Genomic DNA, 27,581 nt, shown 5'->3' on the forward strand with positions numbered 1-27,581 from the left:
ATTGGCAGAGGGAACCATCCCTACATTGTTCCAGGTGCATTTGTAATAACTTCTGAGAAGTGCTGAAATGCTTCATATTTAGGGACAGGAGTTTTTCCCTGACTACAGGACCACACCAGAAACAACTCCTAGGCCCTAGTTACTGCCTATTTTACCTGACCAGGAAAATTAATGGCTCTATTATATGCAGTAACTAGGGCCTGGAGTTTTTCAGGTCAGGTCACATGATCAGTAAAAGTTCAGGGCCCTATTTGGGTATAGATTAGAACACAAATCAAACTCAAAGTTGACTTTCTTGTCTTCCGTCCTAGATCCTGTAAATGTCTATATCTGAGACTGTTTGTCAGCAAAAAATCTCAAGCCATGGCTTCATGCTAGGCTTTGACAAGTAATGCTGTCTAGGCTACAATTGTTTACAATGCTACATGTTTGTAAAATATTTTCATACACTATTACTGACCAGCCCTGATGTATACTCTGCTCTGGTCCTGTCATTTCTCTCTTTTAAATGTATTTATTTCTTAATCTTATTTTTTGATGTTTGTTTGCTTATGGTTACCCATCTTAAACTGTGACCTGACTTGACTTTACCGACGGTATGAATGAGTGACGAGAAACTGATACACTTCAACTGAACATGACATACAAACATGAACACAGAGAAACAAAAAAAACAAACATACAAAAATGCATTAACAATATTAGAAAAGTATACAAATTGAAAAGTAAAATATTGTCCAGTGAATATACTGTACAAAAGATAGATAGAAATAAAGTTATGTTGCAACCCTTTAATGTGTCTGGTGTTTGTTTGCACAATATTTGTATGAGGTGTGTCATTGGAATTGAAGGCAGGACATTTGTCTACTTACATGTTGTGAATAAATGATTCTATGCCATTTAGCTGATGCTTTCATCCAAAGCAATTTAGTTTGCAGTGAGTGCATCCATTTTTCAGTATATACAACCTAAGGGTTGTTAGCGCCATGCTCTACCAACTGAGCCACAGAGTACCACCATTCTCACTCAGACTCTCCTGGTTTCTGAGATTATGAAGAAATGTAAAAGTATACTCGCTTGGTGGTCTACAATTATAACAACTATTGTACAATTATAAAAAGGGATTGTTTGAACTACATATTCCATAAGGCCAAGAGACTTACTACACGTACTTCCTTTGTCAATAGCCAATCAAAGTTGTGTGTCCTGGTATTTCCTGTGTCGGTTGGCAGTAGGAAAAGCAAGCAGATAACAGTGCCTGACTGACAAGTGTATTTATTGAATTGGATCAAGAAGGTAAACAGTTGTATTTAGTTTTTTTATAGAGTAGTCAAACTCACTACAATTATGACTAATGTCTGGACGATATGTTAAAGTTAACTCATAATTAGAGCTATGCTAGCAAGCAAAATGCTACCGGGGCCAGCCAACGTAAGGGCACTATGCTGTAAATAGCTAGCTAACAGATAGCAAGCTAACCGCACTCAACTCATCTGTAGATAACTTGTTCCACTTTACATCATGGATGGGGTTGTTTGTAGCCGATGTAACTATCACAGCGAGTGTATTACATGTTCCATGAAATTAATTATTTATATTGCAAGTAAGACTGGTAGTTTTCTAGCTACATCCTGCTTCGACTTTGTTGCTATGCGCTGGCTACTACTATACGGTACGACGTTACTGTAGTTGGTTAGCTGGCCATCATTCGCCATTTCCAACCAGTTTACCGTCACCATGAATTTTGTCTGACCATTAGCTCATATATATCGCCTGTGTTGTCATTGATGTTCTTAGATAAAGCGGTTGATTTTGGAGAGCTGGTCTAACGTTAGCTAGCTAACTCGATCCACAATGTCACCGGAGAGCGTTTGACATCTGTTTTTCACTTGGCAGTCATAGTGACTGGGGCAACATGTGCTAGCGAGCTGTATGTAGGAGGAAACGGTTACCAATAATACTGACAGACACCGTAGACGATTACACAATAGTTTCACTTTCCTTATCCAAACACGATCATCTATTTGATCATCACAAGCGACGCCTTATTATATGTTCATGTTCAAAGGATGAAGAAACAGGACACAGAGGAGTCTGTCACGCAGTGCAGTGACGGGGCACCACCGAGCGTAGGAGAGATGGAGGGAACCACGGCGGCAAGAGACTTAATTGACACTGGTAGTCCCAAAGACACTGAACCAGAGACATCACAGACTGATGCACCCCAACAGGGCGATGGGGCAGAGAGCAAAGGTAAAGTTGGGTTTCGATTGAACCATGACGAAATAGTTTACTTCTTTACCACACAGTTATACACCTATTTACACTCTTGCGTTGTCCATTGTCTGTCAGTTTCCTCTCTTGTTCTCAGTGTCTTGTTCATATTGCCATGAGAAGTGAAGACATTTTCATGACCAAACCACATTATTATAATTATAACAGCAACAACACCAGTTTTTTTTCTGCCTCTCTCCCTCTCTTTCCCCCTACCTCCCTCTTTACTCTCCTCATCCCTCCCTTCTTCCTGTATCCAGTAGCTGAGGCAGATGCCCTTCCCAACATGGCGAAGACTGTTGCGGTTGCCCTTCCCAACATGGCGTCTCAGTGTGACATGGTAGAGGAGCTGAGCAAGCAGTTGGAGGACATTCTAAGTACCTATTGCCAGGAGGATAGCGGGGAGGACGGAACTGCCTTACCCAACGGCCAATCACACGGGCCCGAGCTCAACGGCCTGGCCAATGAGAGGGAGGCTAAAGTGAATGGCGGTAGTGGTGGGGCAGAGAAGGAACAGAAGAAGATGCAGGAGAAAAAGAAAGTGAAAGGACTGGGTAAGGCCTGAGTCTATAGCTAAAGCATGATTCTGTCACTCAATTGCTCCCTAACCCCTACCCTGGCACTAAGTTACTCTGTTAAGTCTACCAGAGAGCAGGGCAGAGCTAAAACCATTGGCGTGACTCTGTGATAAATGAGGCCTTTGATAACCTCCTAATTTGCTCCTGTGGAGGATGTCTTGTGTCTTGGCCTTAAAATACTATACAAATTGCCATGGTCTTCAATATGGGTGACAAGTGTGACTTGTGAAGAGGTGGTGTTGCACTGGATGTCTCCTGTGTGTTGTGTCTAATGTCTTGGCCTGTGTTCTAGGTAAAGAGATTACCCTGCTGATGCAGACCTTGAACACTCTGAGCACCCCAGAGGAGAAACTGGCAGGCCTCTGTAAGAAATATGCTGAACTGGTGAGTGGCTCTCATGATTCTATAAGGTGTGTGCGTGTGTGCGCGCCGTAATCAATGATGAATAATTTTTAGGCTCCATTTGTGTATAAAACATTTATGAGTCTGGGTCCAGTCGAGAGTTTTAAAGGGGCCTGCAAATTAAAATCCCACCCGGGCCCATTGTGATGAGGCCCGAGCCAGACATCCAAGAAAAAAGCCTGAGGCAGAAAAACCCCACAATGTCTAGAAACGGCCGTGCTTTTATCCATTGTGCACATCAGCAAAAATGCAAGACAGACCAGAGGCACATAAGCCAATTAGGATATTTTTTATTTTTTGGAGCCTTTAAACACCAATAATTAAGACTGACAGAAACTGCAAGAGAACCTAAAAAAGCACTCAAAAGCAAACTCAATTATTTGCATTATTTCTGCAGATATATATATATATATATATATATATCACACACACACACATATATATATATATATAGCCCAATTGTCAGAAACACTTCGGGTTCGGACTGAACTGTAAAACTCTAGTCCAGTCTTGACATTCATGCAGATTAACAGACTGGGCAGCTCAACATCCCATAGGGGGACTGTATGAAAATGAGACAGCCATTTGTAGCTGATACTGTGTATCTATGTAACACACACACACACACACATACACACACTGACGCAGTGCAGATCTCTCCTCTGTCCTTTGTGTGTGCGTGTTTGTCCGCCACATATGCGGTGTGATGAAATGGAAAGTCCGGCAGCGCATGATGAACAAAGAAGGGAGGGAGGGAGAGAGGGGGAGAGGGAGAGCTGTGATGGTTACGCAGTTACATGAGGACGACCTTGAAAAAAAAAAAAAAAAAAAAACTCATTACAGTTGAAATACATTGATTTTATTAACGCATTATCATCTACTGATGAGAATGCGTGCTGTCACTGAAATTCCGCACTACCTACGAGCCGCTGGACTCTGATGATCCCCTGGCATGGTGGCGCTGTTCCACGCGTTCATATGGCAGGCACTTGTAGACACTTGTTAAATATGTGTGCACTTTATTTGTATCTTCTTAAAAAACGTTGGATGTGTTCATTGGTTACTCAGTAACAGCAACAGCAGTGGACCACAAGGTTATTCTGGCTCTGTGCTATGCGTTAGAGTTGTGTCCCATGTTGTGAACCAGTTCCGGCAGTTATAACGATTATTTGCACGGCAACGCACCGTTACCCAACATTCCATGCCCGTCACCACCCTAGGGAGAGAGGAAGGGTGAGATAGTTGGCAAGAATACCTATGCATATGTGTCCTCTTGTGTGTTTCTTTGAGGTCGGTCTAAAAGTGTGTGTGTGTGCGTGTCCCTGTGTGTTGTGCGTGCGTGCGTGCGTGTGTGTGTGCATGCGAGACTGGCACTGTGTCAGAGCTGAGCGGCGGTGGCCTATTTCAGCTGACTGAGCCTGAGAGAGCCTGATGGATGGAGCGCGGCCTGGGAAGATTGCAGCCGCAGCATTTATAACCGGGTAGAGGTGAAGCGGCTGCCCGCGGAGAAGGCCGCTGCATCTCTTGTCTCAACAGTTTTGTATTTTCTCTCGTGTGTGTGTGTGTGTGTGTGTGTGTGTGTGTGTGTGTGTGTGTGTGTGTGTGTGTGTGTGTGTGTGTGTGTGTGTGTGTGTGTGTGTGTGTGTGTGTGTGTGTGTGTGTGTGTGTGTGTGTGTGTGTGTGTGTGTGTGTGTGTGTGTGTGTGTGTGTGTGTGTAGCTGGAGGAGCAGCGTAACTCCCAGAAGCAGATGCGTGTTCTGCAGAAGAAACAGAGCCAGCTGGTTCAGGAGAAGGACCATCTGAGGAACGAACACAGCAAAGCCATCCTGGCCCGCAGCAAGCTGGAGAGCCTGTGTCGAGAGCTGCAGCGGCACAACCGCACCCTCAAGGTACGCACGACCGCAACAAGACCGTCATAACACACGCGCGGTCCAGGCCTGCAGCGACAGAGACAGTGTAGGGAGCTACAGAGACACAACCGCACCCTCAAGGTACGCACGACCGCAACAAGACCGTCATAACACACACGCGGTCCAGGCCTGCAGCGACAGAGACGGTGTAGGGAGCTACAGAGACACAACCGCACCCTCAAGGTACGCACGACCGCAACAAGACCGTCATAACACACACGCGGTCCAGGCCTGCAGCGACAGAGACAGTGTAGGGAGCTACAGAGACACAACCGCACCCTCAAGGTACGCACGACCGCAACAAGACCGTCATAACACACGCGCGGTCCAGGCCTGCAGCGACAGAGACAGTGTAGGGAGCTACAGAGACACAACCGCACCCTCAAGGTACGCACGACCGCAACAAGACCGTCATAACACACACGCACGTAGCAAAGCGGTCCAGGCCTGCAGCGACAGAGACAGTGTAGGGAGCTACAGAGACACAACCGCACCCTCAAGGTACGCACGACCGCAACAAGACCGTCATAACGCACGCGCGTAGCAAAGCGGTCCAGGCCTGCAGCGACAGAGACAGTGTAGGGAGCTACAGAGACACAGCCGCACCCTCAGGGTACACGCCACCGCAACACAACCGTAACCCAAAACACCCAACCCAAGTACACTTCCACAACACGAGAACGCAACGCCGAGTTGCTCTTTATTCAAGGTGTTTTGACCAACCGTATACAGTCCCTAACGTGGCGTGCCGCAACCCCATTTCCTTCACAGGAGGATGGAGTGCAGCGGGCGCGGGTGGAGGAGGAGAAGAGGAAGGAGGTGACGTCCCACTTCCAGGTGACTCTGAATGACATCCAGGCCCAGATGGAGCAGCACAACGAGAGGAACGCCAGCCTGCGGCAGGAGAACACGGAGCTGGCCGAGAAACTCAAGAAGCTCATCGAACAGTACGAGCTTCGAGAGGAGGTGTGTGTGTGTGTGTGTCTTCCTCTTTGTCTCTCTCTGTTTGCCCTGTTCCTCTGTGTGTGTGTGTGTGTGTGTGTGTATGACCATCTGTCCTCCTCTCTTAGCACATAGACAAGGTATTTAAGCACAAGGATCTGCAGCAGCAGCTGGTAGATGCCAAGCTCCACCAGGCTCAGGAGCTCCTGAAGGACTCTGAGGATCGCCACCACAGAGAGAAGGACTTTGTAAGTGACATTCATCACAGTGGTTGGGGTTGAGAGAAATGCTTGTAGTATTCAATACTGCTATATCGTCAATGGAAATCCATTAAAACCTAGACATTCCCTGTGATCTCTTGGCAGTCTTCTTGTTTCCTCAAATCTCTGCCTTTGTTGTGTCTCTCTCTCTCTCTCTCTCTCTGTGTGTGTGTCTAGCTCCTGAAAGAAGCAGTGGAGTCTCAGAGGATGTGTGAGCTGATGAAGCAGCAGGAGGTCCACCTCAAACAACAGGTGTGTGTGTGTGCGCGCATGCTTTAACTCAATCTATCTGTTGAGCTGTAGGAGAGAGAGAACTGGGACCTCCCATTACCATCTCAGGCAGAAAACCCGCGTTTCTCTGTGGGGAATGGTGGGATACAGCAGAAGTGTGGTTCTCCTGTAGACTTCAAAGCACTGTGATGACATCATCTCTGACTGAACATGTCCTATGAAGTTAAACATTGGGTTCAGGTTCTTTCTCACCTTGGTCATGTCTCTCCCTTCCAGCTGTCGTTATACACAGAGAAGTTTGAGGAGTTCCAGAGCACTCTGTCCAAGAGCAACGAGGTCTTCACCACCTTCAAACAGGAGATGGAGAAGGTGTGTGTCTGTCTTTCTGTCAGTCAGTCAGTCTGTCTTTTATTTGGTCTCATTGAAGATGGATCATGTGATGTTTGTTTTTGTGTGTGTGTGTGTGTGTGTGTTTAGATGACTAAGAAGATCAAGAAGCTGGAGAAGGAGACCACCATGTACCGCTCCAGGTGGGAGAGCAGCAACAAAGCTCTACTGGATATGGCCGAGGAGGTTGGTGTTTGTGTGTGTGTGTGTGTGTGTGTGTATGTGTGTGTGTGTGTGTGTGTGTGTTTCTTGTTCCAGAGGACAGTTTGTAATCATGCATTTTAGAGCATGTCCAGTCTGATGTGTGTGTGCATAAGAGCATTTTTGCACTGCAAACTGTGTAATGGGGAGTTTAAGGGGCTATGTATATATCTGTATTGTGTATATATCTGTATTAATGTGTGTGTCTTTCCAGAAAACAGTGCGGGACCGTGAGGTTGACGGACTCCAGGGGAAGGTACAGAGGCTGGAGAAGCTCTGCCGGGCGCTGCAGATCGAACGCAATGAGCTCAGCAAGAAGGTCCAGGGCCTCAGCGGCCCTGAGGACAGCACTCCAGGTGCCCCAACCACCGAGCCAGGGACCGAGTCTCCCTCTCTACCCCCCACGGACTCACAGGAGCCCAGCCTGGACCCCGACAGTCCCCCTGCCCTTACACCCTGCTGCCACTGTGGCCCAGAGCTGGACACGGAGAGCCAGAGGGGAGAGGCCTGTGCTCTGCCCATCACAGCCCAGGAATGAGGCTTCTCGTCTGGGTAGTGCCGCTCACAGTCTCCCCTTTACCCCCACCACCACCAACCAACCAACCAACTGACCAGCTTGCAAGCCACTACAAGTGTGGGTGTCTGACTCCTCCAGAGTAGGATGAAGTTGTACCGTACCACAGATCTAGGATCAGATTAGTCTACCCCCCCAATCCTCATCTTAACCCTTTGGTTGATGAGATCTGACCCTTTCAGTGGTCTACTGCAACTCCTGTTCTTTCTGGAGGTTGATGATAATGATGGTGTCAGGGAAGATTGTGCCTTCTAGACGGTTGTTATCCTACTTTTTTTGTTTGTTTGTTTGGTCTTTTACTTTACATTCCTCTGGAAAACCCACATATACATTTATGGAAATCACTGCTTTTATGCCAGAGCAAGCAAAAGAGTGTCATAGCTGCTTGGGAAGGCGAAAGATGTTGTGCGTGTGTGTGTATGTGTGTATGTATGTGTGTGTGTGTGTGTGTTTTCTCGATCGTGCGTCCTCTAGGCTATAATCGGTTACATACAGAGACACTGCAGTACTGGGATGGCCAGTTTAAGATCTCTGGAGCCACAGTTGCTCTCTAAGGGCTGAATCCTCACTCTCAGTTTTGATCAAATCTGCTGTTGACTTTGATGCATTACATGTGTACGCAAGTCAACGTCCTGCACATGTAATTGTACTTAATCTAGACGGCCACACTGAGCATAGCTACTGCATTACCACCCACAGCACGCAGGGGGTCACATGTCCTTCTTCATAGTCCACAGCAGAGCAGAGTTAATCTAGGTTTGGGATATTTTGGAAATCATTTCTTTATCGAAATTATTTCTTGAAATATCTTGCAGAATCAGTGGATCTACAGAATGCTCTTAGGCAGACAGAGAATATGAGAGATGTACTGTAACCTTTGTTTTTTCATTAGATGTTTTTGTTTCTATATATCATTTGTTGCACCTCTTGTGTTACACAATGCATCAGAATTTGTAGGCTGTATTTATTGTTTGATATAAGAGTTATTATTTTAACACCACTATATATATTTTTTTCATAATCATTAATTAATTAAGATTTGTTTTGTTTTTGTTTTATTCTGAACCGACTGCAGTCTTTCTGTGTTCGTTATCATTCCGGAAATGTGCATGTATTGGCAACGATTTTCATCTGTCATTGTTTTTCCCCATTCTGGCATTCCTTGTGATTATGGCCAATTTGTTGAAATTATAAGGCTTTTCCACCACCCCTGAAACAAATGCTTCTCAGATGTGTGTGTGTGTGTGTGTGTGTGTACGTGTACTAAATAAGATTGTGGCTTCCCAGCTCAGAAGGTTAGTTTAGAATCAGGTGAAATAACAGAATGTTTAAACGGATCTCTCTATGCAACCCCTGATTCTTGGTTTTGTTATGTGGCAGTTTGATTTGACAAACACTTAACTGAGAATGTATCTCTCCACTCCTCTACATGCACCTGCATGGTCATAAACATGTACTTCTGTTTCTGCATTTCTGTTAAACTCACCCTTTTGAGTCATGTTGGAAAAGTAAAACAATTAGTTAAGAAAGAACACTAATGCAATGAAAGTACTTTTTTTTTTCTGGAGTCAATCCAATGTTACTGAAGCGATATTTGTCTTCCATGGTGTTTGCAGCATTGGTTAGGGGCCTGGCTCAACCTGCAGTTGAGGTTTTCAACACTTTATTTATCCATTTATTAATTCAGTACCATAAACACAAATGACCAACCTAATTTCCCTTGTGTCACAGGACCGACTCACCTTTTGTCTCTTAATCCTCACTGGTTTTAGAGCTGTATCAACATTGATCAGGAACCAAAGATTGTGTTTCTCTTTTAATGTGTTTTGTTTGTTTTCCTGTACTTTTTCTGACCCTGTATACTTAATTGCTGGTTAAAAATAAAATCTGTACATGTTTATAATTTTGTTATGACTCCTTATTCTGTGGCTCAGGCATGTAATGACATTTTTGAATGTTGAATGAGAGGGTATGGTTCAGAAATTAGTCCATATGTTTCGCTATGCATTCACATTGATGAGTGTCCTCCATAAGTATTTGGAAAAGGAAGCATTTGTTCTTCTTTTGGCTCTGGATTTGAAATGAAAACAGTTACTATGAGGTTAAAGTAGAGATTATCAGCTTTAATTCAATGTTTTCACCATTTAGAAATGATATACTTGTTTTTCACACATTATAAACATACTCCCCCTATTTCAAATCCAAACTGTTGGAGGAAAATAAAATAAAAGAGCCAATAGAAGAACAAATGCTTCCTTTTCCAAATACTTCTGGACTGCACTGTGACTGTTGTACCAGTAAATGGACCATTAGGCTCGTCGATGTACCTCACACTCATTCTCTATACATACACACTCACTCACACATCACTTAGCAGACACTTCAAAGTAAGGCACACTTACTCAGGTCAGATGGTACACATTAATTACAGACGTTTTTAGAAAGCACAAGAGCACCTGTAAGTTTTCTTCATCATTGTTATCTCGTCCCTGACCTATGACCTGTGTGTGTGTGTGTTGTAGGTTGTGATGGGAGGAGGTCAGGAAGCCATGGAGGCCGCCACCACTTCTACCAGGATCGGCAAGTTTGAGGCCAGGTAAATGTGTGTGTGTGTGTGTCCAGCATAGCCTTGTTATCAAAGTCTTTTCAGGTTCATATGAAGAACAGAATATTTGAGCTGTTTTCCGTTGCTTACTACCTTTCCTGCCTCTCAGATTCTTCCATGCAGCCTATGAAGAGGAGTTTGGGAGGGTCAAGGGTCACTTGGCCCCATCAACTGTGTGGCATTCCACCCCGACGGCAAGAGGTAAGAGATGAACTCCACTTTTACCTTAATTACATTAAGGGTTAGCTTGGGGAATTCTCTCTCAAAAATCAACCCTAAGCTCTATCCCTTACCGATCATGGACGGTCCCTGATAAGAGAGAGTCTGACCAGCAGGAGGCGCCGCGCTCATTCCCCGGCCCCACGCAGAGGGTCACGGCTGTACACAGGAACTTCATTCTTTCCTTTTCCGCCTTCGCTCCGGCGCCTAGAAACACGAGTACTCATCCTTTCACACTTTTTCCGATGAAATAACGATTACAAAGGATAAATAGGCTATAGCAAATCTACAGCAATGGTGAGTATATCACATTGAAACATCTGCATTTTGAGGATCCACCATCAAAGGAGGAATACGCACCTGCTATGGTTCAGGTTGTCATCATTATTTAGCCACCCGACTGCTAGCTAGCGAGCTAGCTGGCTAATAGCCCTAAAGAGATGCTGCGAGAAGGGATGATGTCAGGCTGTTTAACATCCGTTCTGAAAAGTAAAGGATTGCACACCTCCTGTTTGATCGTATATAGCTCGTCTAGTGTCATGATAATACTTGCTTTTCTCTCACCAGTTTGTAGATAGCTTCGTGCGTTACATACTTGCGACAATCCCATATGTGTGTTTTGCAGAAACCCATCCTGCTTCAGGGCCATGAGAGGTCCGTCACACAGATCAAATACAACCGAGAGGGAGACCTGATCTTCTCCGTTGCCAAAGACACGGTAAGTGAAACAAAAGTGGATAACTGTCCACTGTACTTTCATAGTGGAAGTCATCTCTAACACAATACAATACAACTTATTTGCAACCAGTGTTCGGGGATATGTTTAATGGATCATTTGGAATCTGCGCGTTGTCTTCCATACTGACATGTGTGTGCTTGTTGTCTCTGTCCACAGGTAGCAAACGTGTGGTACTCGGTCAACGGGGAGAGGCTAGGCACCTACAACGGACACACTGGAGCTGTGTGGTGTGTGGACTGTGACTGTATCCTTCTCAAGGCCACTTGAAATATGCACCCTTCCTTTATCATTTTTAGAATTAGCACGTATCAAACACCTTTTTATTTTTTTCAGCGATGGTTGTCAGTTCTAATTTTGTTTCAATCACATTCAGTATGTGTTTGTAAGTGTATTAATAGTGAACAGTAATAGGTGGTTGTGTTTGCTGTGAGGGCTTGTTGGTTTTCCTTAATAGTTCTCTCAGGGGACACCAAGAACGTGTTGACGGGATCAGCAGACAACAGCTGCAGGCTATGGGACTGTGAGACGGGTAAGGAGACTGTGTGTGTGTGTGTGAGAGAGACAGAGCGAGAGTGAGATGAGTGAAGGAGACAATGGAGACAGTAAGGCTTTATGAGGAACCTGTGTGTGTGCTGTACTAACTCCTTTCCCCGCTCTCCCAGGTAAACAGCTAGCCCTGTTCAACACCAGTTCGGCCGTGAGGACGTGTGGCTTTGACTTCAGTGGCAACATCATCATGTTCTCCACAGACAAGCAGATGGGCTACCAGTGTTTCCTCAACTACTTCGACCTCCGGGACCCCCAGCAGATCGGTACGCCCCTCACAAATCTATGACCTTCCTCAACATCACCCTTTTGCAAACTGTCACCCCTTTTTGTTCACCTAATTTTATGAATCAGCTTGTATATTGAGCGTCATGACCAAAAATATAGTTAAATCTCCCACTGCTTGGCATTACCATTGCCAATGCAAGCGGATGATTCATATTAGCTTGCCCCTAATAGCATGCCTACTTTGAGTCTCTCTCTCTCTTTCTCTCTCTCTGTCCATCCCTCTGTAGAGGATAACCAGCCCTACCTGACGGTGCCCTGTGCCGAGTCTAAGATCACCAGCGCAGTCTGGGGGCCTCTTGGAGAGTATGTCATCGCAGGACACGAGAACGGAGAGATCAACCAGTTCAGCGCCAAGGTACGTACACACACACACACACACACAAATAAACACACCCACCTATCTCTCACAAACACAGACCATTTCAGTACAAAGGTCTCGCCAATTATATAGGACATGTGTCTTACTCATAAAGCATTGGGGGAAAAATCTGTCTTTGTGTGTGTGTGTGTGTGTGTAGTCAGGGGAGATCCTGAAGAAGGTGAAGGAGCACACCAAGCAGATCAACGACATCCAGAGTTCTATAGACTTGACCATGGTCATCACTGCATCTAAAGACAACTCCTCCAAGGTACGGAGGGGAGAGGGCAGCATCCCAACTGTCTGAAGGGACTACCTCACCTCATCTCCTCACATACATACATACATACATGCATACATACATGCATACATACATACATACATCCGAGTGACTTTGTTTTCTCTCTTTCCCCCCCCACAGCTGTTTGACTCTACAACTCTGGATCACATCAAGACCTTTAAGACAGAGAGACCTGTGAACTCTGCTGCTATCTCCCCTATCATGGACCACGTAAGACACATACATACACACTCACTCACACATCACTTAGCAGACACTTCAAAGTAAGGCACACTTACTCAGGTCTGATGGTACACATTAATAACAGATGTTTTTAGAAAGCACAAGAGCACCTGTACGTTTTCTTTATCATCGTCATCTCGTCCCTGACCTTTGACCCTGTGTGTTTGACCCTGTGTGTGTTGTAGGTTGTGATGGGAGGAGGTCAGGAAGCCATGGAGGTCACCACCACTTCTACCAGGATCGGCAAGTTTGAGGCCAGGTAAATGTGTGTGTGTGTGTGTGTGTCCAGCATAGCTTTGTTATCAAAGTATTTTCAGGTTCATATGAAGAACAGAATATTTGAGCTGTTTTCTGTTGCTCACTACCTTTCCTGTCCTCTCCTCAGATTCTTCCATGCAGCCTATGAAGAGGAGTTTGGTAGGGTCAAGGGTCACTTCGGCCCCATCAACTGTGTGGCATTCCACCCCGACGGCAAGAGGTAAGAGATGAGCTCCACTTTTTCCTTAATTACATTAAGGGTTAGCTTGGGGAATTCTCTGGATGGTCCCTGATAAGAGAAAATATTTGTAAGCAATGTGGTTTAAACTCAAACTGGCAAGCAACAATGTGATTCTGTTTCACCCATCATATTATTTCTGACCATGTCTCCATCAGGACAAGGGGTAGAAGTGAAGGGTTCATTTTGACAGGAATTCAAATGGAATTGACTCAGACTGGTGTGTGTGTGTGTGTGTGTGTGTGTGTGTGTGTGTGTGTGTGTGTGTGTGTGTGTGTGTGTGTGTGTGTGTGTGAGACTCGTATCTCAATCTGTTTCTCTCTGCTTGTCCTCTGCAGTTACGCCAGTGGAGGAGAGGACGGATACACTAGGATTCACTACTTCGACCCACATTACTTTGACTTTGAGCTGGAGGCATAAACAGCAACGCCCCCTCATCACCTTCTGCTCATCTATCCGCTGTCCCAATAACCACACTCAGGAGGAGGGACAACAGGCTTCCACAGAAGAACACCTGGGTGCATCTCAATAGTCTAAATTGGCCTCCTCTCCTCGTCTCCTTTCCTTCATCTGACGTGATCTGAAAACACAGGATGGGTGAAGGCAACATGGCTGCCTGTCAGGAATTTGATTTCGCCTGTCCAGTTCCTTTAGATCGGTGTAGATGGAGGAAAAGAGATGAGAAGAGGAAGCCATTCTAGACTGTTGAGATGCACCCTAGTGAAGGGATCCAGGCGTCTGAATGGTCATCATTCTGACATTACTCGAAAATCAGTTGAAAAATGGTCTTGATTGTCTCAGCAATATAGACACATTTCCATTGTTTGTACCTATGGTTTTGCGACTCTATCTACTCCACACCCAGATTCCAGAGTGTATTTAAACAATTTCCAAATAAATGAAAATTGAACTACATGATTGTGCTTATTTCATAGGACTACATAGCACTGTTGTCTATTGTAAGAAATCATTGTTATGCATTATGAACATCCACATATAGATGCCTCAGAAATATGTTGAGCTGTGTTAGTGTTATTAATTCTGTGGTCTATCCTGTGGGTTACATACAGTCCCCTCCACAGTTAACATAACATTAGACCTGTAGCTCTCTACTCACAGATTTCAGATCGAATGATGAATGAGGTGAATGTACAGAATTTCAGGTTTACCGTTTATCACACATCTGCAGGAGAGATACTAGTGGCTGTCGGGCAGGGACTTGTTTCTCTGGCACAATCCCTCTCCGAACGTAAAAGACAAGCAGCAGTGCATTTCTTGACTTCGATTTTATCTTTTTGTATTTATTTTTTTGTAGTGTCTGAGAAAGGCACTTTTAAATTGAATCTATTATTATGACATGTTTTTCACCAAATATTTATATTCGGCTCTTCTCAGGGCAAGTAACCCCCATACAGTTCAACAAGAACAAGAACTGTTGAACCCCCCATCCCCCCTTTTCGGTCAGGGTGGCCTTGCTCCTAAATCAGCGTGATAGATGGAGCCCAGGGGCCAGACATACTCAAAGGTCAGTGTAGCCCAAAATGTAAGTTTGTCAGATGTTTTCAGATCTCAAAAATGATCTGGTGCCGAGATGAGTCCACGTGTAATGCCAATGCCTGTGTAGTTCCAGATATGGAACTATATGACTATCTATATGAATGGAAAACATAAGCATATACTGTATATATAAAAAAATAATAATTGAGAAAATGTCTTTATATTTCTTTATTTTCTTAACAAAGTCATCGTTAGAATATGCGCTTTTCACAACAAGTGAACTCAAGACTCCAAACACGTGGAAAACTCTCCACCTGCTGGTAATAGAACAGTATAAAACATCAGGAGTCTAAAACACATCAGTCACTCACTTCTAAACATCATCAGACCAGGGACATATTCATTCTGACCTAACAAACAGTAATAAACGTTTTAATATGGTCCTTTATAAAAAATAAAAAGTTTAAATGGAACAAACACTGCATGGATTTGAAGGTAAACCAAACACAAGGAGACAGGAAAGAAATATGCGTCCATGATTTATAATAACTTAAAACAGCAGAGACCAAGCAAGTGATGATTGGCTAAGTCTTGAGTGACTTCAGATCTTGGATGGCTGATGCACATCAGAATGTTAACACCTGAGGTGTTTCACTGCCTCAGTAAGAATGCAGACATTATAACATGTCATGTGAAGTAATTCACAGTCCGTTGGGTTGCAGCGTGAGTGAGAGAGAGTGGGTGGGGTATCAGAATACATTTAAAACCATCCAATTGGACATGAGGCTCCCACTTCAGGTTGTTTTCACCTCCTCTTTTGGCCTTTAATAAAAAAAAGGAAAAAAAAATCTGTTAGAAGTGTCTTAAAACTATCAGCACAATATTCCACAGTATTCCACTCCATTCTCGACCTGGTTATGGCCAAAACCACTGGTGTATTTTCATTCACAAATGATTGGTATAGCTTTTTTTATTGTGTATGTTTGCAGCAACAAAGGGGGACTTGTCTTCACAAAGGTCTCATTGCAAATGTAAACAATAATGTGTCTCCTTCCAACTGTCTTAATTTTTTTCTATGTGGTTCGGTTTCCTTACCCTGTTGTGTCCATCTTCTCTTCTGGATCCTTCTCCTCCTCTTTTACTTCTGGAAAAAGACAGGAAGAGAGAAAGACTTAAATAGTGCTATGGTCCTTTAATAGTCAAGTTTGTGTGTGTGTGTGTGTGTGTGTCTCTCTCTCTCTGTCTGGCCACTCACCTTTTTTCTCCTCTCCCTCCTTCTCCTGCTCTGTTTTCACTCGTTTTGTCTTCTTGTGATTGGCTGCGTTCCTCCGTCCGCCTCCTTGGCCCTCGGCCTCGTCCTCAGAGTCTGAGAACTCCTCATCACACGCAATCCTCTTGTCATGGGCACGGACTGAAACACACACGACGTTAACAGAGAACATGGAATGAGTAAGAAGAGAAATGAGAGAGAGAGAAGAGATTTAAGAAAGAGCTAAACAATTCTCTGAATAAAAGGTTATACAGTGTCTTGGTGTGTGCATGCCTATGTTAGGCAGAGCGAGCAGCATGCATGTGTGTGTGTGTGTGTGTGTCTGCCCATGTACGCGCCCCTCACTGGATATGCGTTTGTCAGGGTCCTCCTCCTCCTCCTCGTCCGCGCTGTCGGGGTGCGGGGCGTCCTCGGGTATGGCCTGCATCTGGACCCCCGGGGCGTGGGGCAGCATCCGCAGGTTCTCAAACAGACGCTGCTTGATCTTCTCTAGGTAGTCGTTGGTGTTCTGGTTGGTCATGTTGGAGGGGCTGATGTGCAGCTTGAAGTCGGGCCCAAAGTACTCAAAGTAGTCGTTGTAGGGCAGCTCGTTGGGGATGGTGCTGTCCAGAGCCACGGCCGTCTCGTAGGTCCAGCAGCGGGCCACGTTACGGATGGTGTAGCCTCCGCCGCCCAGCATCAGCAGTGGCAGGTTGAAGCTCTTCATGTACTCCACACACTTGGCGTGGCCTGAAACCAACAAGCGCACGTGCGTGCACACACACGTTACAGTACTCTTCATAAACTCTACATACCTAGAATCACCAGGTGTGTGTGTGTGCGTGCGTGTCTATATGTCTACAGATAGATAGATGTGTACCTTTGATAGTGAGATTGAAGCAGCCCAGTCTGTCTCCAGACAGAGAGTCAGCTCCACACTGCAACACCACTGCACTGGGCTGGTACATCTCCATCACTTTAGCCATGATCTGACACAGAGAAACAAAGACACATTCACAACCACGGAGGTTCTCCGGTGTTTAGAGCCCGTAGACTGAGCAGAAAACACGTCGTGTATCTCGGGTGTAAAGGCTCAGCAGACTTACAGGTTTGAAGATGGCTTCATAAGACTCGTCATCGATCCCATCTCTGAGGGGGTAGTTCACGGCATAGTATTTCCCCTTGCCTGCGCCGATGTCCTATAAACAAACACACACACACACACACACGTCATATCAGTGAAAATTGTTTGAAGGGCGATATTACAGTAGTCCCTCCCTCTCTCATACACACACACAGTTACTCACCCGTAGGTCTCCGGTGCCGGGGAAGTACTCTCCATACTTGTGGAAGGAGACGGTCATAACTCTGTCAGTGGTGTAGAAGGCCTCCTCTACTCCGTCTCCATGGTGAATGTCTATGTCTATGTAGAGCACCCTCTGGTGATACCTACAGGGACAGAACGAAGTCAACACAGCACTATATTAAGACACACTAGACCAGGTGTTTGGTTTTTTCAGCCTTAAAAATATCCCATTAACACAAGGGGAATGCAGGGCCTCCGGGTGGGAGCACTGCTGGTTTTAATTCTTCCCCTCTGATCAGACCTGGGGGCATCGGTGACGTGGGCATAACATCAGGCTCATTAATGACATCCATCAATCACTGGGAGCACAGGGAGGACAAGAACAAGCAGTAGTTTCATCCCTGAGGCCCAGACTTGAATATACCTGCCCTAGCCCTTTGTCCTAACACACACTTACAATACAGGAACTCATTTTCTCGTGTACACACACGGATCAGACAGGGCGAAGGCAACACTCATAAAAACAGAGAGATCCTCAGGGTTCTTACTTGAGCAGCTCTAGGATAGCGAGGACGATGTCGTTGACATAGCAGAACCCCGAGGCCTCAGACTTCTTGGCGTGGTGGAGGCCTCCCGCCCAGTTGATGGCAATGTCCGTCTGCTGTTTGTTCAGCTTCACCGCCCCCGCTGCACATAGGATGGGGAGGTCAAGAGCGTTAATATGGGAGCTGGTGTGCACGGTCAGAGAGTCGCACTGTAATGGTGATGTGGTAATAACCACAGACACACAGACAGATGTGTACTTACCCACAGAGCCTCCTGTTGAGAGTTGACAGAACTCAAACAAGCCATCAAACACAGGACAGTCCTCTCCTACGTTAACTGTGGGAGGAAACAATGGGAGACCTCTGGTGAGCTGAACACCTTGCAGCATACAATTACAGTATGCCATTTAGAGTCTGAAAGCAGTAGCTCATCCATTTGACCTTACTGAAATAGCTGCATCCCTATTATGTCAGCTTAGTGATAGGGTTATTGACACAGAAATCATTCATGTATTATAAATGGTAATGAGGTGGCTGAGGAGTGGAGTGAGTGGGAGCAACGGCAGCAGAATGGCTGCTACTCACATCTCTGCATCTGTTTACTGTACTCAGACATGTTGTCGGGCCGGATGGACCTGAGGAACTTGATGTAGTCGTCACTGTGGTACTTGGTCATCTCCTCCCCATTAGCCTTGTGTGGTCTCTGGAGATTCATTGAATGAATGAATGAATGAATGAATGAGAGAAGAGAGAGAAGAGAAGAGAGAGAGAGAGAGAATGAAAGAGATCAGAAAAGGCTTGTAGTCAACAATTTACTGAACCCTTTAATCAATAGCAATTTTTCTCTTTAACAATATCAAATCAGAACAAACTGATCACCCCTGTAGAGAAGGAAGGCCAGGAAGAAAGCACTTTTAAAGTAATAAAACAGAGCCCTGGTCAGGAAGGATGCACTTTCAAAGTAATGGAACAGAGCCCAGGTCAGGTGCGGTACTCACATAGATCTCCATCTTCCTGTACAGTCCATAGTTGAGGAGGAGGTTGTGGGTCATACGGATCCTGTGGGGCTTCATAGGATGACCCTGGCCATAGTAGTAGTTCCCCACGTCACCTTACCAAAGGAGGAGAGAGGAGGCGGTTAGGTTGCATAGAGAAAGGCATGCTAACACACCTGAACAGGATTTTTTGTATGCATGTAGATCCGTGGACGCGCATATCTGTTACACGAATCAAATCTTAAGAACTCTTAGGTTAGGCAAGGGCCATAGTTAAGGGGGTATGGTTAGTTAGGTCCCAATGATGCCACTTATCGACTTCCCCCAACACAGACCAGAAGCAAGTTCGTGCACGTGCGCGTGCTCTGAAACTGTGTAGGGACTAGTCTGGTTCTAACTGTTCCATGGCCACACTAGTCACGACCCGAAAGTTGGTGGACCCTGGCTAACTACCAGGGGGGTAGGCTTACAACCGACAACACATTAGCTAGCAAACCCTTGACTTTACTCGTGTTTCTGATATTTTAGCAAATGCAATGCAACAAAAAACTAACTGCAACGTAGCTGGCCACGGTGAACACTCACTGGCATTAAACAACTGAATACGTAATTAATCGTAAGTATTTGCACACATCTATTCTGTAGCTTGATTGCTACGTGCCTAATGTCTGAGCAAAAAGCCACCGGTCGGGCAACATTTAGCTAATAGCTAGCTAGCTAGCAGCTTGCCGCTTGGCAAAGCAAGTCTCTTAGCCACAATTTTCGAGAGGGCAAAAACGCAATTTTCGAGCACTTGTCCCCGAACTGATTTCACTCACACGCCTCCAACAAAACGGTGGTAAATAACTCCAGCCCTTACCATCGTAATAATAGCAAACTTTCTTCTTTGTTCCTTGAGAAGACAGCGCCATTTTACACCAATTACCCACACTGTTCCGTTGTTACCACCCGGGTTCTCTCTGGTGCGCAACTGGGAAGTTACACTCGCTCCTCTCAACCAATCACCGGTGAGCCTTCTGGGCTCCGGCTCGGCTCCACTTATCAGAAAAGGACAGTTTCCGGGGCTGCAGCTAAATATTATTGAGTTATCATGCAACAAAGACAACATACCATATAGAACTATCGATATTGCCTGAGGTTTCATTTTGACAGAAAATGCTCATTTTATTTCTGAATTGAGATTAAATGATTGAGACTAAATGATTGCAGTGGCAGGACATCCAATGGCCACAGGGTGGCACCCAAAGCACACTCTATTTTTGACAGACCTCTCGTCTATCAAGCCAAGAGCTGATCTCACTCACGAATTCTCTCCCAAGTTCATGATGTAAATACACATAATTGTACATGCAATGAGCAGCACAGATCGTCACAGTTATGTTTGAAACACCTACAGCATCAGTGTCATTATTTGCAAGATATTTCAGTCATCAGTACCATTGGGTCTTCATGAGGTCCTCAAGATTACACAAACTCCATGTCCATAGTGGCACTGGGAGACACCATGGGCCCCATTTGCATGTGCAAAAATTTGTAAAATTGGTAAAAACCTGAGTATTTCTAATAGACACAATTACAAATTAGAGTTTTTAATACTATGACTAGTGTTACCATGACATGCAATGCATTTCCAGACTGTTTAAAACAATAAAAAATCATGCTGTGTAGAGTATTCTGAGTTGTAAGACATCTTTTGCTCTGCTCAGCACTATTTGCAGAGTCAAATTGGGGCTCCATAAGACAGGCAATGCCATTCACACCAGACTAGAAACATTTATTCTTCCTGCTGGTCACCTTTTAAGAGTGAGAAAACATTTTCTGGTGCAATGTGACTATGTAAAGTCCTGCGTCATGTCCCAATTTGGTTGAGGCAGCATCATCTGGTGAGCGGCCTACACAATGTTTCAATCCATGAATCATGTAAATACTACACACTATGTGAGTTTGACCAACGCTTCTGCAATCTGCAATGAATCTCTAGAGCAACACCAGTATGGAGCTATGTCCTTGTTTAAATAATTAATTATTGTTTGAAAGCTCGATCTAAAAATAGCACTGATTTCAACTCATCATCTCATCATGTGAACTGGGTCAGGCCTATTCTACGTTTCGGACTAGGATCATCATTTTAGAGCTGAATAAACCTTGTTGAGGAGTACGCTTTTTCTTTTTTTTTAGATTTGCTAAATGTTACAGATTTCAGGGAGTAGGTCGATGACATCAGGTACATTATTACACAATACTGGGGTACACGACTAATGTGTGGGAGCAGGGTCAATGGTGCATCCAAGTCTCCCTCTCCCCCTCTCTTCATCTGAACTGGGGTCAGTTTCTCAAAGGCTCCTTAGCTAAAGTAGTACTTTATGAAAATCCAGACCCACTCCTCTCTTAGACCAGCAAAGCTCATAATTTAGCACATTTCATTCTTTCATTCACAGAAGATTGAAGTGCAAACATTGATTTTTACAAGTGTTAGTCTCTCACGGCTTTGCGGCTGGGTTGTTGGGAGAAATGAAATACTACTTAAGCTACAAAACTTTTGGGAAACTGACTCCTGATCTAAGAAGACAGCCCAAGTTATATTTTGGATGCTTACTTTAATGCTTACTAGGCCTCATCTGTTCTGTTCTTTCAAGATTAGGGAAAGGAGAGAGGAAGCCACCACTTCTGACTATTATGAAAAACATCCTATGATGTACATTTACAGTTTTGACATTTAGCAGACGCCTTTATCCAAAGCGACTTACAACAAATACATTTGTCTAAGTAAGTGAATCATCTATCCATCGTAATTGATGTGCATAATTAATTGTACTTACATTGCCGTGTGTGTGTGTGTGAGTGTGTGTGTGTGTGTGTGTGTGTTTCCCTAGAAGGGGCTATGAGTTATGAACAGTATACAGTGACTCCTGTAAGTAATGGGACAGTGAAGCATTGTTTCTTCTTTTGGCTCTATGGATTTGAAATCAAATCATTACTATGAGATTAAAGTAGAGATTCTCAGCTTTTATACATACAGTATTTCTTACACCATTTAGAAATGACAACACTTTTTATAGTCTCCCTACTTCAGGGAACCACAAGTATAGGATAATTAGCTTGACAGGTGTTTCTGGTAAGCCAGGTATGTTCCGTCACATCATGTGTGCAAATATAAGAGAGCTGTCAATGTATCGTATTGATTCTAGGCTTTGTGTTTGCGTATTGGCTTCTGTAACTTTACCTAAAAAGCCTGCAGAGGTCTGAAAAAGGTATTGTGGACAGATAACACAAATATTATCATGTACCAGAGTGATAGTAAGAGGAAAGTTTGGAGAAAAAATGATCTGCCCAAGGTTTACAGCATACCATCTCATCTGTGAAACATGGTGGAGGGGGTTTTATGGTTTGGGCATGTGTGTGGATTTCGCTTGATCATACAGTAAGATAATGACCCAAACATACTGTTTTTAGAAAATTGGAAAGTTCTTGATTGGACAAGTCAGTCTTCAGATTTAAATCCAATTGAACATGCATTTCATGTCCTGATGATAAGATTTTAGGCAACAAGACCTCAACAACTGAAGATGGCTGCATTACAGGCCTGGCAAGATACCCAGTGTCTGGTGGGGTCAATGGGTCGCAGACTTCAGGCAGTTATTGCATGCTCAGGATTGTCAACCAAATACAAAACGATTGATGCTTAATTTGGGCATTGTATGAATCTGTCCTATTACTTTTGGTGCCCTGAAATAGGGGGACTATGTATAAGTGAATGGTTTCTGAATGGTGAAACCAACAAACACAAAACTACCCTTAAATAAAAGCTGTACGATAAACAATATATACTTTAACCTTCTAGTATAGTATAGTATAGTATATCGATCTGAGCCACATTTTTGGAGTATATCCAAAAGAGAAAATGCTTCACTGTCCTTTTTACTTACACTGGGCACTGTATATCAGTGATATGTCTTGTCTTTGTTCCTAGAATCAAGCCTACACCGAAGGACAAATGAGGGTTTGGTGATATTTGTCATGGATTTTGGGATTAATGAGTTTTTAATACTGTTATAATGTTATAGAACTACTGGAGGACAGTAAACTCTAATCTTGTTATTATAGAACAGTAGAGTTTATAATATTGGCTACAGCTGCTTCTTCTGGTACTTACAAGAATCACTTCTGTCCCCCAGAATTTGATTATTATAACGTGCTTCTGGAGTGAGAAAGTGCATCATAAGTGCAGAAATGTTTGTGTCACATGTTTTAACCACTATAAGCATTTGATTCAAGTGGTTCGCAGAAGTCGAATGCTCCGGTCGGCTATCCCACTTGACCAGAAATAAGCAACACAATGATGGGCAGGTAACTAACATTTATTTACCATCATCAACTTTACAATAAAACCAGTAACATCTGTCAACATTAGCAAAATAAAGAACAGAATCAGTCCAATGTATTTACAGACAAATGCAGATTCAGGCTCAGACAGGACAGATAAACAACTCTGCTTCATTTCAAACCGCAACGGTGAACATAGCAAGCTCATGTGTTCTTTTTTATTTTTTATTTTTTTTTATTTTTATATAGCCAAGATAAAAATCAATGCTTTTTTTTTCTCCTTTAAAACAAACAAGACATAGCTTCTCTGAATCTTTAAAATGGTTCTCTATTATACACCACAAAATACTTCAAATTTGGGTTAAAATATAGGAATGTAGAAAGTTGGCATGTCTCTTCTATAATTACTGATTTTTTTCTTCTTCTTCAATTAACAGTCATTTCATGTGGTGGTGGTATCCTATCTAGCACTGTTCAGTCGCGTCGAGGCGTCTTTTGAGCAGATGTTTCAGGAAAAGACGCTTCAACTCGATCCTCATCCATCCATAACTGTGTTATTCGCCACTCTCCCTCCATTAAATCCATTCTCCATAGTGATCAGCCCATAATACTAAAGTCCAAGTCCAGATGTCGAGTAGTAACCAGGGAAGTGAACTAGTGAATCTAGCTTGTCATCTTTTTACCATGGCGAAAGTGGCACGTCGAGGAGTCTCTTACATACATGTGTATATATTTACATATATCCATACATATGTATACATATACACATATACACATATGTATACATATACACACACATATATATATATATATATGTATATATATCTTTATTTTTTCTCTCTCTTGAAAAACAGTTCCCAGTCCATTTCCAGTTAAAGATACAATCACTCTTTCTCTTCAGACGGAGCAGGGGTCGAGCTGCTTTCCTCTGTTGGTTTTGTGGGCCCAGGGGCTGGAGCAGCCACCTCCTTCACCTCCTCTTTGGGAGCAGCTGGCGCCTCTTCTTTAGCAGGTGCCTCCTCCACCTTTGGGGCCTCAGCAGGAGCAGGAGCAGCAGCAGGAGCAGCAGCGGCCGCCTCCACCTTCACCTCCTCCTCTTTCTTCTCCTCTGTGGCCGCAGCTCCATTCTCAGCTGCTTTCTCCTCTGAAGGAGCGGCCTCGGCCACTGCCTCCTCCTTCACCTCACCGCTGCTCTTCTTGTTCTTTTTCAGGTTCAGGCCTTTGAAGTTGAACGGTTTCTTCAGGGAGAACTTCTTCTTCTTCTTCTTGGGGGTTTCCTTGGTGGCAGCCTCGCCTTCTGGTTTGGCCTCACCATCGACAGCGGGTGCTGGTTCGATTCTGTCCCCTGCTGCGCCGGCTTCAGGCTCCTTGGCTGCCTCTGCAGAACCGTTGGTGGCAGCAGTGTCCCCGTCGGGTTTAGCAGAGACTTCTCTGTTGGCCTTGACTGCGCTGGCTTCAGGCTCCTTGGCTGCCTCTGCAGAACCGTTGGTGGCAGCAGTGTCCCCGTCGGGTTTAGCAGAGACTTCTCCGTTGGCCTTGACGTGCCCATTCTCCTGGGAAAGAAAAGGATACCAAATTAGCGCATGTTCCTAAAATGAACTATTTAGGGATTCTAGGTAATACTATTATTCCGTGCTCACAAACATGCCTAATGTAAACAAATATGTGATAACGTTTGTTTAATTAAAACGTCGTCGTGCTCATCAATTAACCACCGTGCCGTCAACGATTCGGCTCAAGAGGCGACGCCTTGTAGTACCACACTGAAACGACAGACGGCGATCGCGCCACGCAGACCGCATGTGGTCCATCAGTCGCCACACCACACCAGACACTGACAGGCACATCTCTCAACAAAGACTGAATCCGATCGATAAAAATAACAATATATACGTTGAAATTCTCAAGGAGATCGACGATACACTGAAAATAAAACGTGTTTACAGTATGTGCGCAAAAGAAAGACGTGGTTTAATGGCACTTTTGCTTGGTTATCGGTGGAATAACGTTTACAGTCATGCACCATGCCATGGAGACATCTGTCTAGTCTAGACGCGCTGATTTTATAAGTCGTGGCTTCAATCAATACACTGTAGGGTAGAGGGATGCATTCGAGGTAATTAACTTGAATTCTGTTGTTGGCCTGCTTTAGAAAATTTAATTTCAAGACGAAGCCTTATATTTTATGCATGAGTATGCAATGCCTACGTGCGCCCTGCCTCCCCAAAATGCCCCCCGCATGGCATGGCACTATCGAGAACAGCACACGTTGTCTGAGAGGATTCGGTAGCAATGAGCCCATCCGAATTACGAGGCTTGAACCTCGATCGTCTGTGTGGCCCTTGTTCCATTTCTCTAATTTTAATTCACCAATATTACAATATTTATTCGACACAATATCAACCGAGCTAATTCGTTCGTGCATTTGATCCTCCCGCTTTGGAATCAGGTGTCCGTAAAGACAGCACACAAAGTCAGATGATGTCCAGCGTAGCCTACCGCTTCTCGCTATACATAGTTAAAATCCCCATCACCAAAATAAGTTATTAAGGTAAGCAAACCTAAAGTGACATCCTCTTATACTGATAAACGGCAACTTATTTATAAATACCACTACGTTACTTAAATCGTGTTTCTGTTGGTTGAAGTTGAAGAATATTGTTATCGTACCTGTCCGTTGGTTTTGACAGCGGCACCATCGGCGGCGGCAGCATTTGCCTCCACGGCTACACCTCCCTTGGATGCCTGGGATCCCATCGTCTTTCGGTGTTTTTAAAGCAAATTAAAAATGAAAACGAAAAAGGTGTATTGAAGTTAATCCAGCCACACAGTAGTATGCATCCAACGGTGAATGAAGCAAAAATACGTTTTCACTCCTTTATAGAAGTAGCAGGATACTTTTCTTGGAATTTCTCCGATGTTCAACCTGTCGTTCCGGCAGAAAGGTACCCACTAAATTCTACACTGGTTGAACGCGACGCTTGAAGATAGCCAAGATACCACCCACGGGCGTGGTCTTGTAAGTCTGTCCAATCACCAACAACGAGTTCACTCCGCCCCCCCAAAAGACCCCCAACACACTCATCCCCCACCACATTCTAGCGGACAGAATGGCGTTGTAGCCGGTAATGTCCGTTTATTTTGAGTTTATTGACACTGTCAACATGAACGCTATTTGGAATATTGATTGTTTCATATTTGTGAGCGCAACATTTGTTGGTAAAAAAAAAGAAAAGAGTAGTGAATGTACTTCAACAACATCTGTGTACTGAGAGACGCATGACTGCTGTTCACATATTCATACAGTTTGTTTCCGCTTGTCAATAACAAACATCTCAACAACGACTTAATAAAAAGTCAACATAACAATCATGCACACTCCAACAGTCCCCATAGACTCCTGTTCAATATGGCTGTTGAAGCTCTCATGCAAGCTGAGCTGCTCTGATGCAAACTTGTGCTTCAGAAATACTCTCAAATACCTGTAGCCTATTGATCACTTACTCAATATAATTACAAATACATCTTTATGGAAAGTGATTGAAAGTGTAGGGCTAATTTGTATGTCTATCAACCACAATAATCCATCATTATCATCCATATGTATAATATTTCAGATTTAGATCTACGATTTCAGGCTTGAAATTTGCAGCCTGGGCCAATCATTACTTTGTTATAATAGGGTTGCCCATTTTTATATACAGGCTTATGTGGCTGATCCATGGTTGTCCTGTCAAGTACCACCATCGTTTAGACACTGAATGTAATCCTAAAAGGCATGGGGTTACTTTAGGACACTATTCTCTATGGACTGGTTTCCCGGACATGGATTAAGCCTAATCCTATGCTAAAATGAATCATCAATGGAGATTTTCTATTGGAAATCGTATTTAATCCAGGACTAGGCCTAATATATGTCCAGGAAACTGGCCCTATATGTATAGTGTATCTAAACTCCTCTTTTACAGGAGAGAGAGAGAAGTCAAGCTGCTCAGCTAACCTTTCTCACACATCACGCTCTCTCTCTATCTCGACGGCCTTGTAAATGACATAAAGTCTCCACTGTCTGCTGTGGAATGCCAGGCACGCAAGCCCTCCCAGCACATCTCTCATTGCCCACATCTCTTTCTCAG

At 44.2% G+C, this 27,581-nt stretch overlaps 4 protein-coding genes across 4 annotated transcripts; 2 read left to right on the forward strand and 2 right to left on the reverse strand.

Moving 5' to 3' along the window:
* Positions 1–1,223: 1,223 nt before the first annotated feature.
* txlna (taxilin alpha) lies at positions 1,224–9,656 on the forward strand. Its single transcript, XM_083681020.1, has 11 exons — positions 1,224–1,296; positions 2,069–2,253; positions 2,535–2,828; positions 3,145–3,236; positions 4,973–5,143; positions 5,936–6,130; positions 6,235–6,354; positions 6,544–6,618; positions 6,874–6,966; positions 7,075–7,170; positions 7,400–9,656. Exons 2-11 carry the CDS (start codon positions 2,070–2,072, stop codon positions 7,721–7,723), a joined length of 1,644 nt encoding a protein of 547 aa, XP_083537146.1. The 5' UTR covers positions 1,224–1,296; position 2,069; the 3' UTR covers positions 7,724–9,656.
* Positions 9,657–10,772: 1,116 nt separating this feature from the next.
* Positions 10,773–14,448, forward strand: eif3i (eukaryotic translation initiation factor 3, subunit I). The gene is made up of 11 exons (XM_083680223.1): positions 10,773–10,880; positions 11,209–11,301; positions 11,479–11,566; positions 11,786–11,851; positions 11,985–12,134; positions 12,384–12,511; positions 12,675–12,785; positions 12,936–13,025; positions 13,223–13,296; positions 13,423–13,515; positions 13,872–14,448. Exons 1-11 carry the CDS (start codon positions 10,878–10,880, stop codon positions 13,951–13,953), a joined length of 978 nt encoding a protein of 325 aa, XP_083536349.1. The 5' UTR covers positions 10,773–10,877; the 3' UTR covers positions 13,954–14,448.
* Positions 14,449–15,243: 795 nt separating this feature from the next.
* hdac1 (histone deacetylase 1) lies at positions 15,244–20,088 on the reverse strand. The gene is made up of 12 exons (XM_083680251.1): positions 19,985–20,088; positions 19,129–19,241; positions 18,716–18,833; positions 18,393–18,467; positions 18,134–18,272; positions 17,587–17,728; positions 17,386–17,478; positions 17,160–17,268; positions 16,646–17,029; positions 16,286–16,441; positions 16,126–16,174; positions 15,244–15,852 (listed from the first exon to the last, which is right to left on the reverse strand). Exons 1-12 carry the CDS (start codon positions 20,034–20,036, stop codon positions 15,825–15,827), a joined length of 1,458 nt encoding a protein of 485 aa, XP_083536377.1. The 5' UTR covers positions 20,037–20,088; the 3' UTR covers positions 15,244–15,824.
* A 3,374-nt stretch (positions 20,089–23,462) lies between these two features.
* Positions 23,463–26,387, reverse strand: marcksl1b (MARCKS-like 1b). The gene is made up of 2 exons (XM_083681046.1): positions 26,119–26,387; positions 23,463–25,001 (listed from the first exon to the last, which is right to left on the reverse strand). Exons 1-2 carry the CDS (start codon positions 26,203–26,205, stop codon positions 24,333–24,335), a joined length of 756 nt encoding a protein of 251 aa, XP_083537172.1. The 5' UTR covers positions 26,206–26,387; the 3' UTR covers positions 23,463–24,332.
* Between the last annotated feature and the right edge of the window lie 1,194 nt (positions 26,388–27,581).

The sequence above is a fragment of the Argentina silus genome (assembly GCF_951799395.1).
Source record: "Argentina silus genome assembly, chromosome: 11".
Lineage (NCBI taxonomy): Eukaryota > Metazoa > Chordata > Actinopteri > Argentiniformes > Argentinidae > Argentina > Argentina silus.

Excerpts from the sequence above, each read along its gene's own strand:
- hdac1 (XM_083680251.1), bottom strand. The coding sequence starts at position 20,036 with ATGGCGCTGTCTTCTCAAGGAACAAAGAAGAAAGTTTGCTATTATTAC. Across the intron at positions 18,468-18,715 it reads CAGTAAACAGATGCAGAGAT|TTAACGTAGGAGAGGACTGT; the intron begins GTGAGTAGCAGC and ends TTCCTCCCACAG. Across the intron at positions 15,853-16,125 it reads GAGAAGATGGACACAACAGG|GCCAAAAGAGGAGGTGAAAA; the intron begins GTAAGGAAACCG and ends TTTTTATTAAAG.
- txlna (XM_083681020.1), top strand. The coding sequence starts at position 2,070 with ATGAAGAAACAGGACACAGAGGAGTCTGTCACGCAGTGCAGTGACGGG. Across the intron at positions 5,144-5,935 it reads GGCACAACCGCACCCTCAAG|GAGGATGGAGTGCAGCGGGC; the intron begins GTACGCACGACC and ends TTTCCTTCACAG. Across the intron at positions 6,619-6,873 it reads AGGTCCACCTCAAACAACAG|CTGTCGTTATACACAGAGAA; the intron begins GTGTGTGTGTGT and ends TCTCCCTTCCAG.
- eif3i (XM_083680223.1), top strand. Across the intron at positions 11,567-11,785 it reads GTGGTGTGTGGACTGTGACT|GGGACACCAAGAACGTGTTG; the intron begins GTATCCTTCTCA and ends TAGTTCTCTCAG. Across the intron at positions 13,026-13,222 it reads TCTCCCCTATCATGGACCAC|GTTGTGATGGGAGGAGGTCA; the intron begins GTAAGACACATA and ends TGTGTGTTGTAG.
- marcksl1b (XM_083681046.1), bottom strand. The coding sequence starts at position 26,205 with ATGGGATCCCAGGCATCCAAGGGAGGTGTAGCCGTGGAGGCAAATGCT. Across the intron at positions 25,002-26,118 it reads CTGTCAAAACCAACGGACAG|GAGAATGGGCACGTCAAGGC; the intron begins GTACGATAACAA and ends TTTCTTTCCCAG.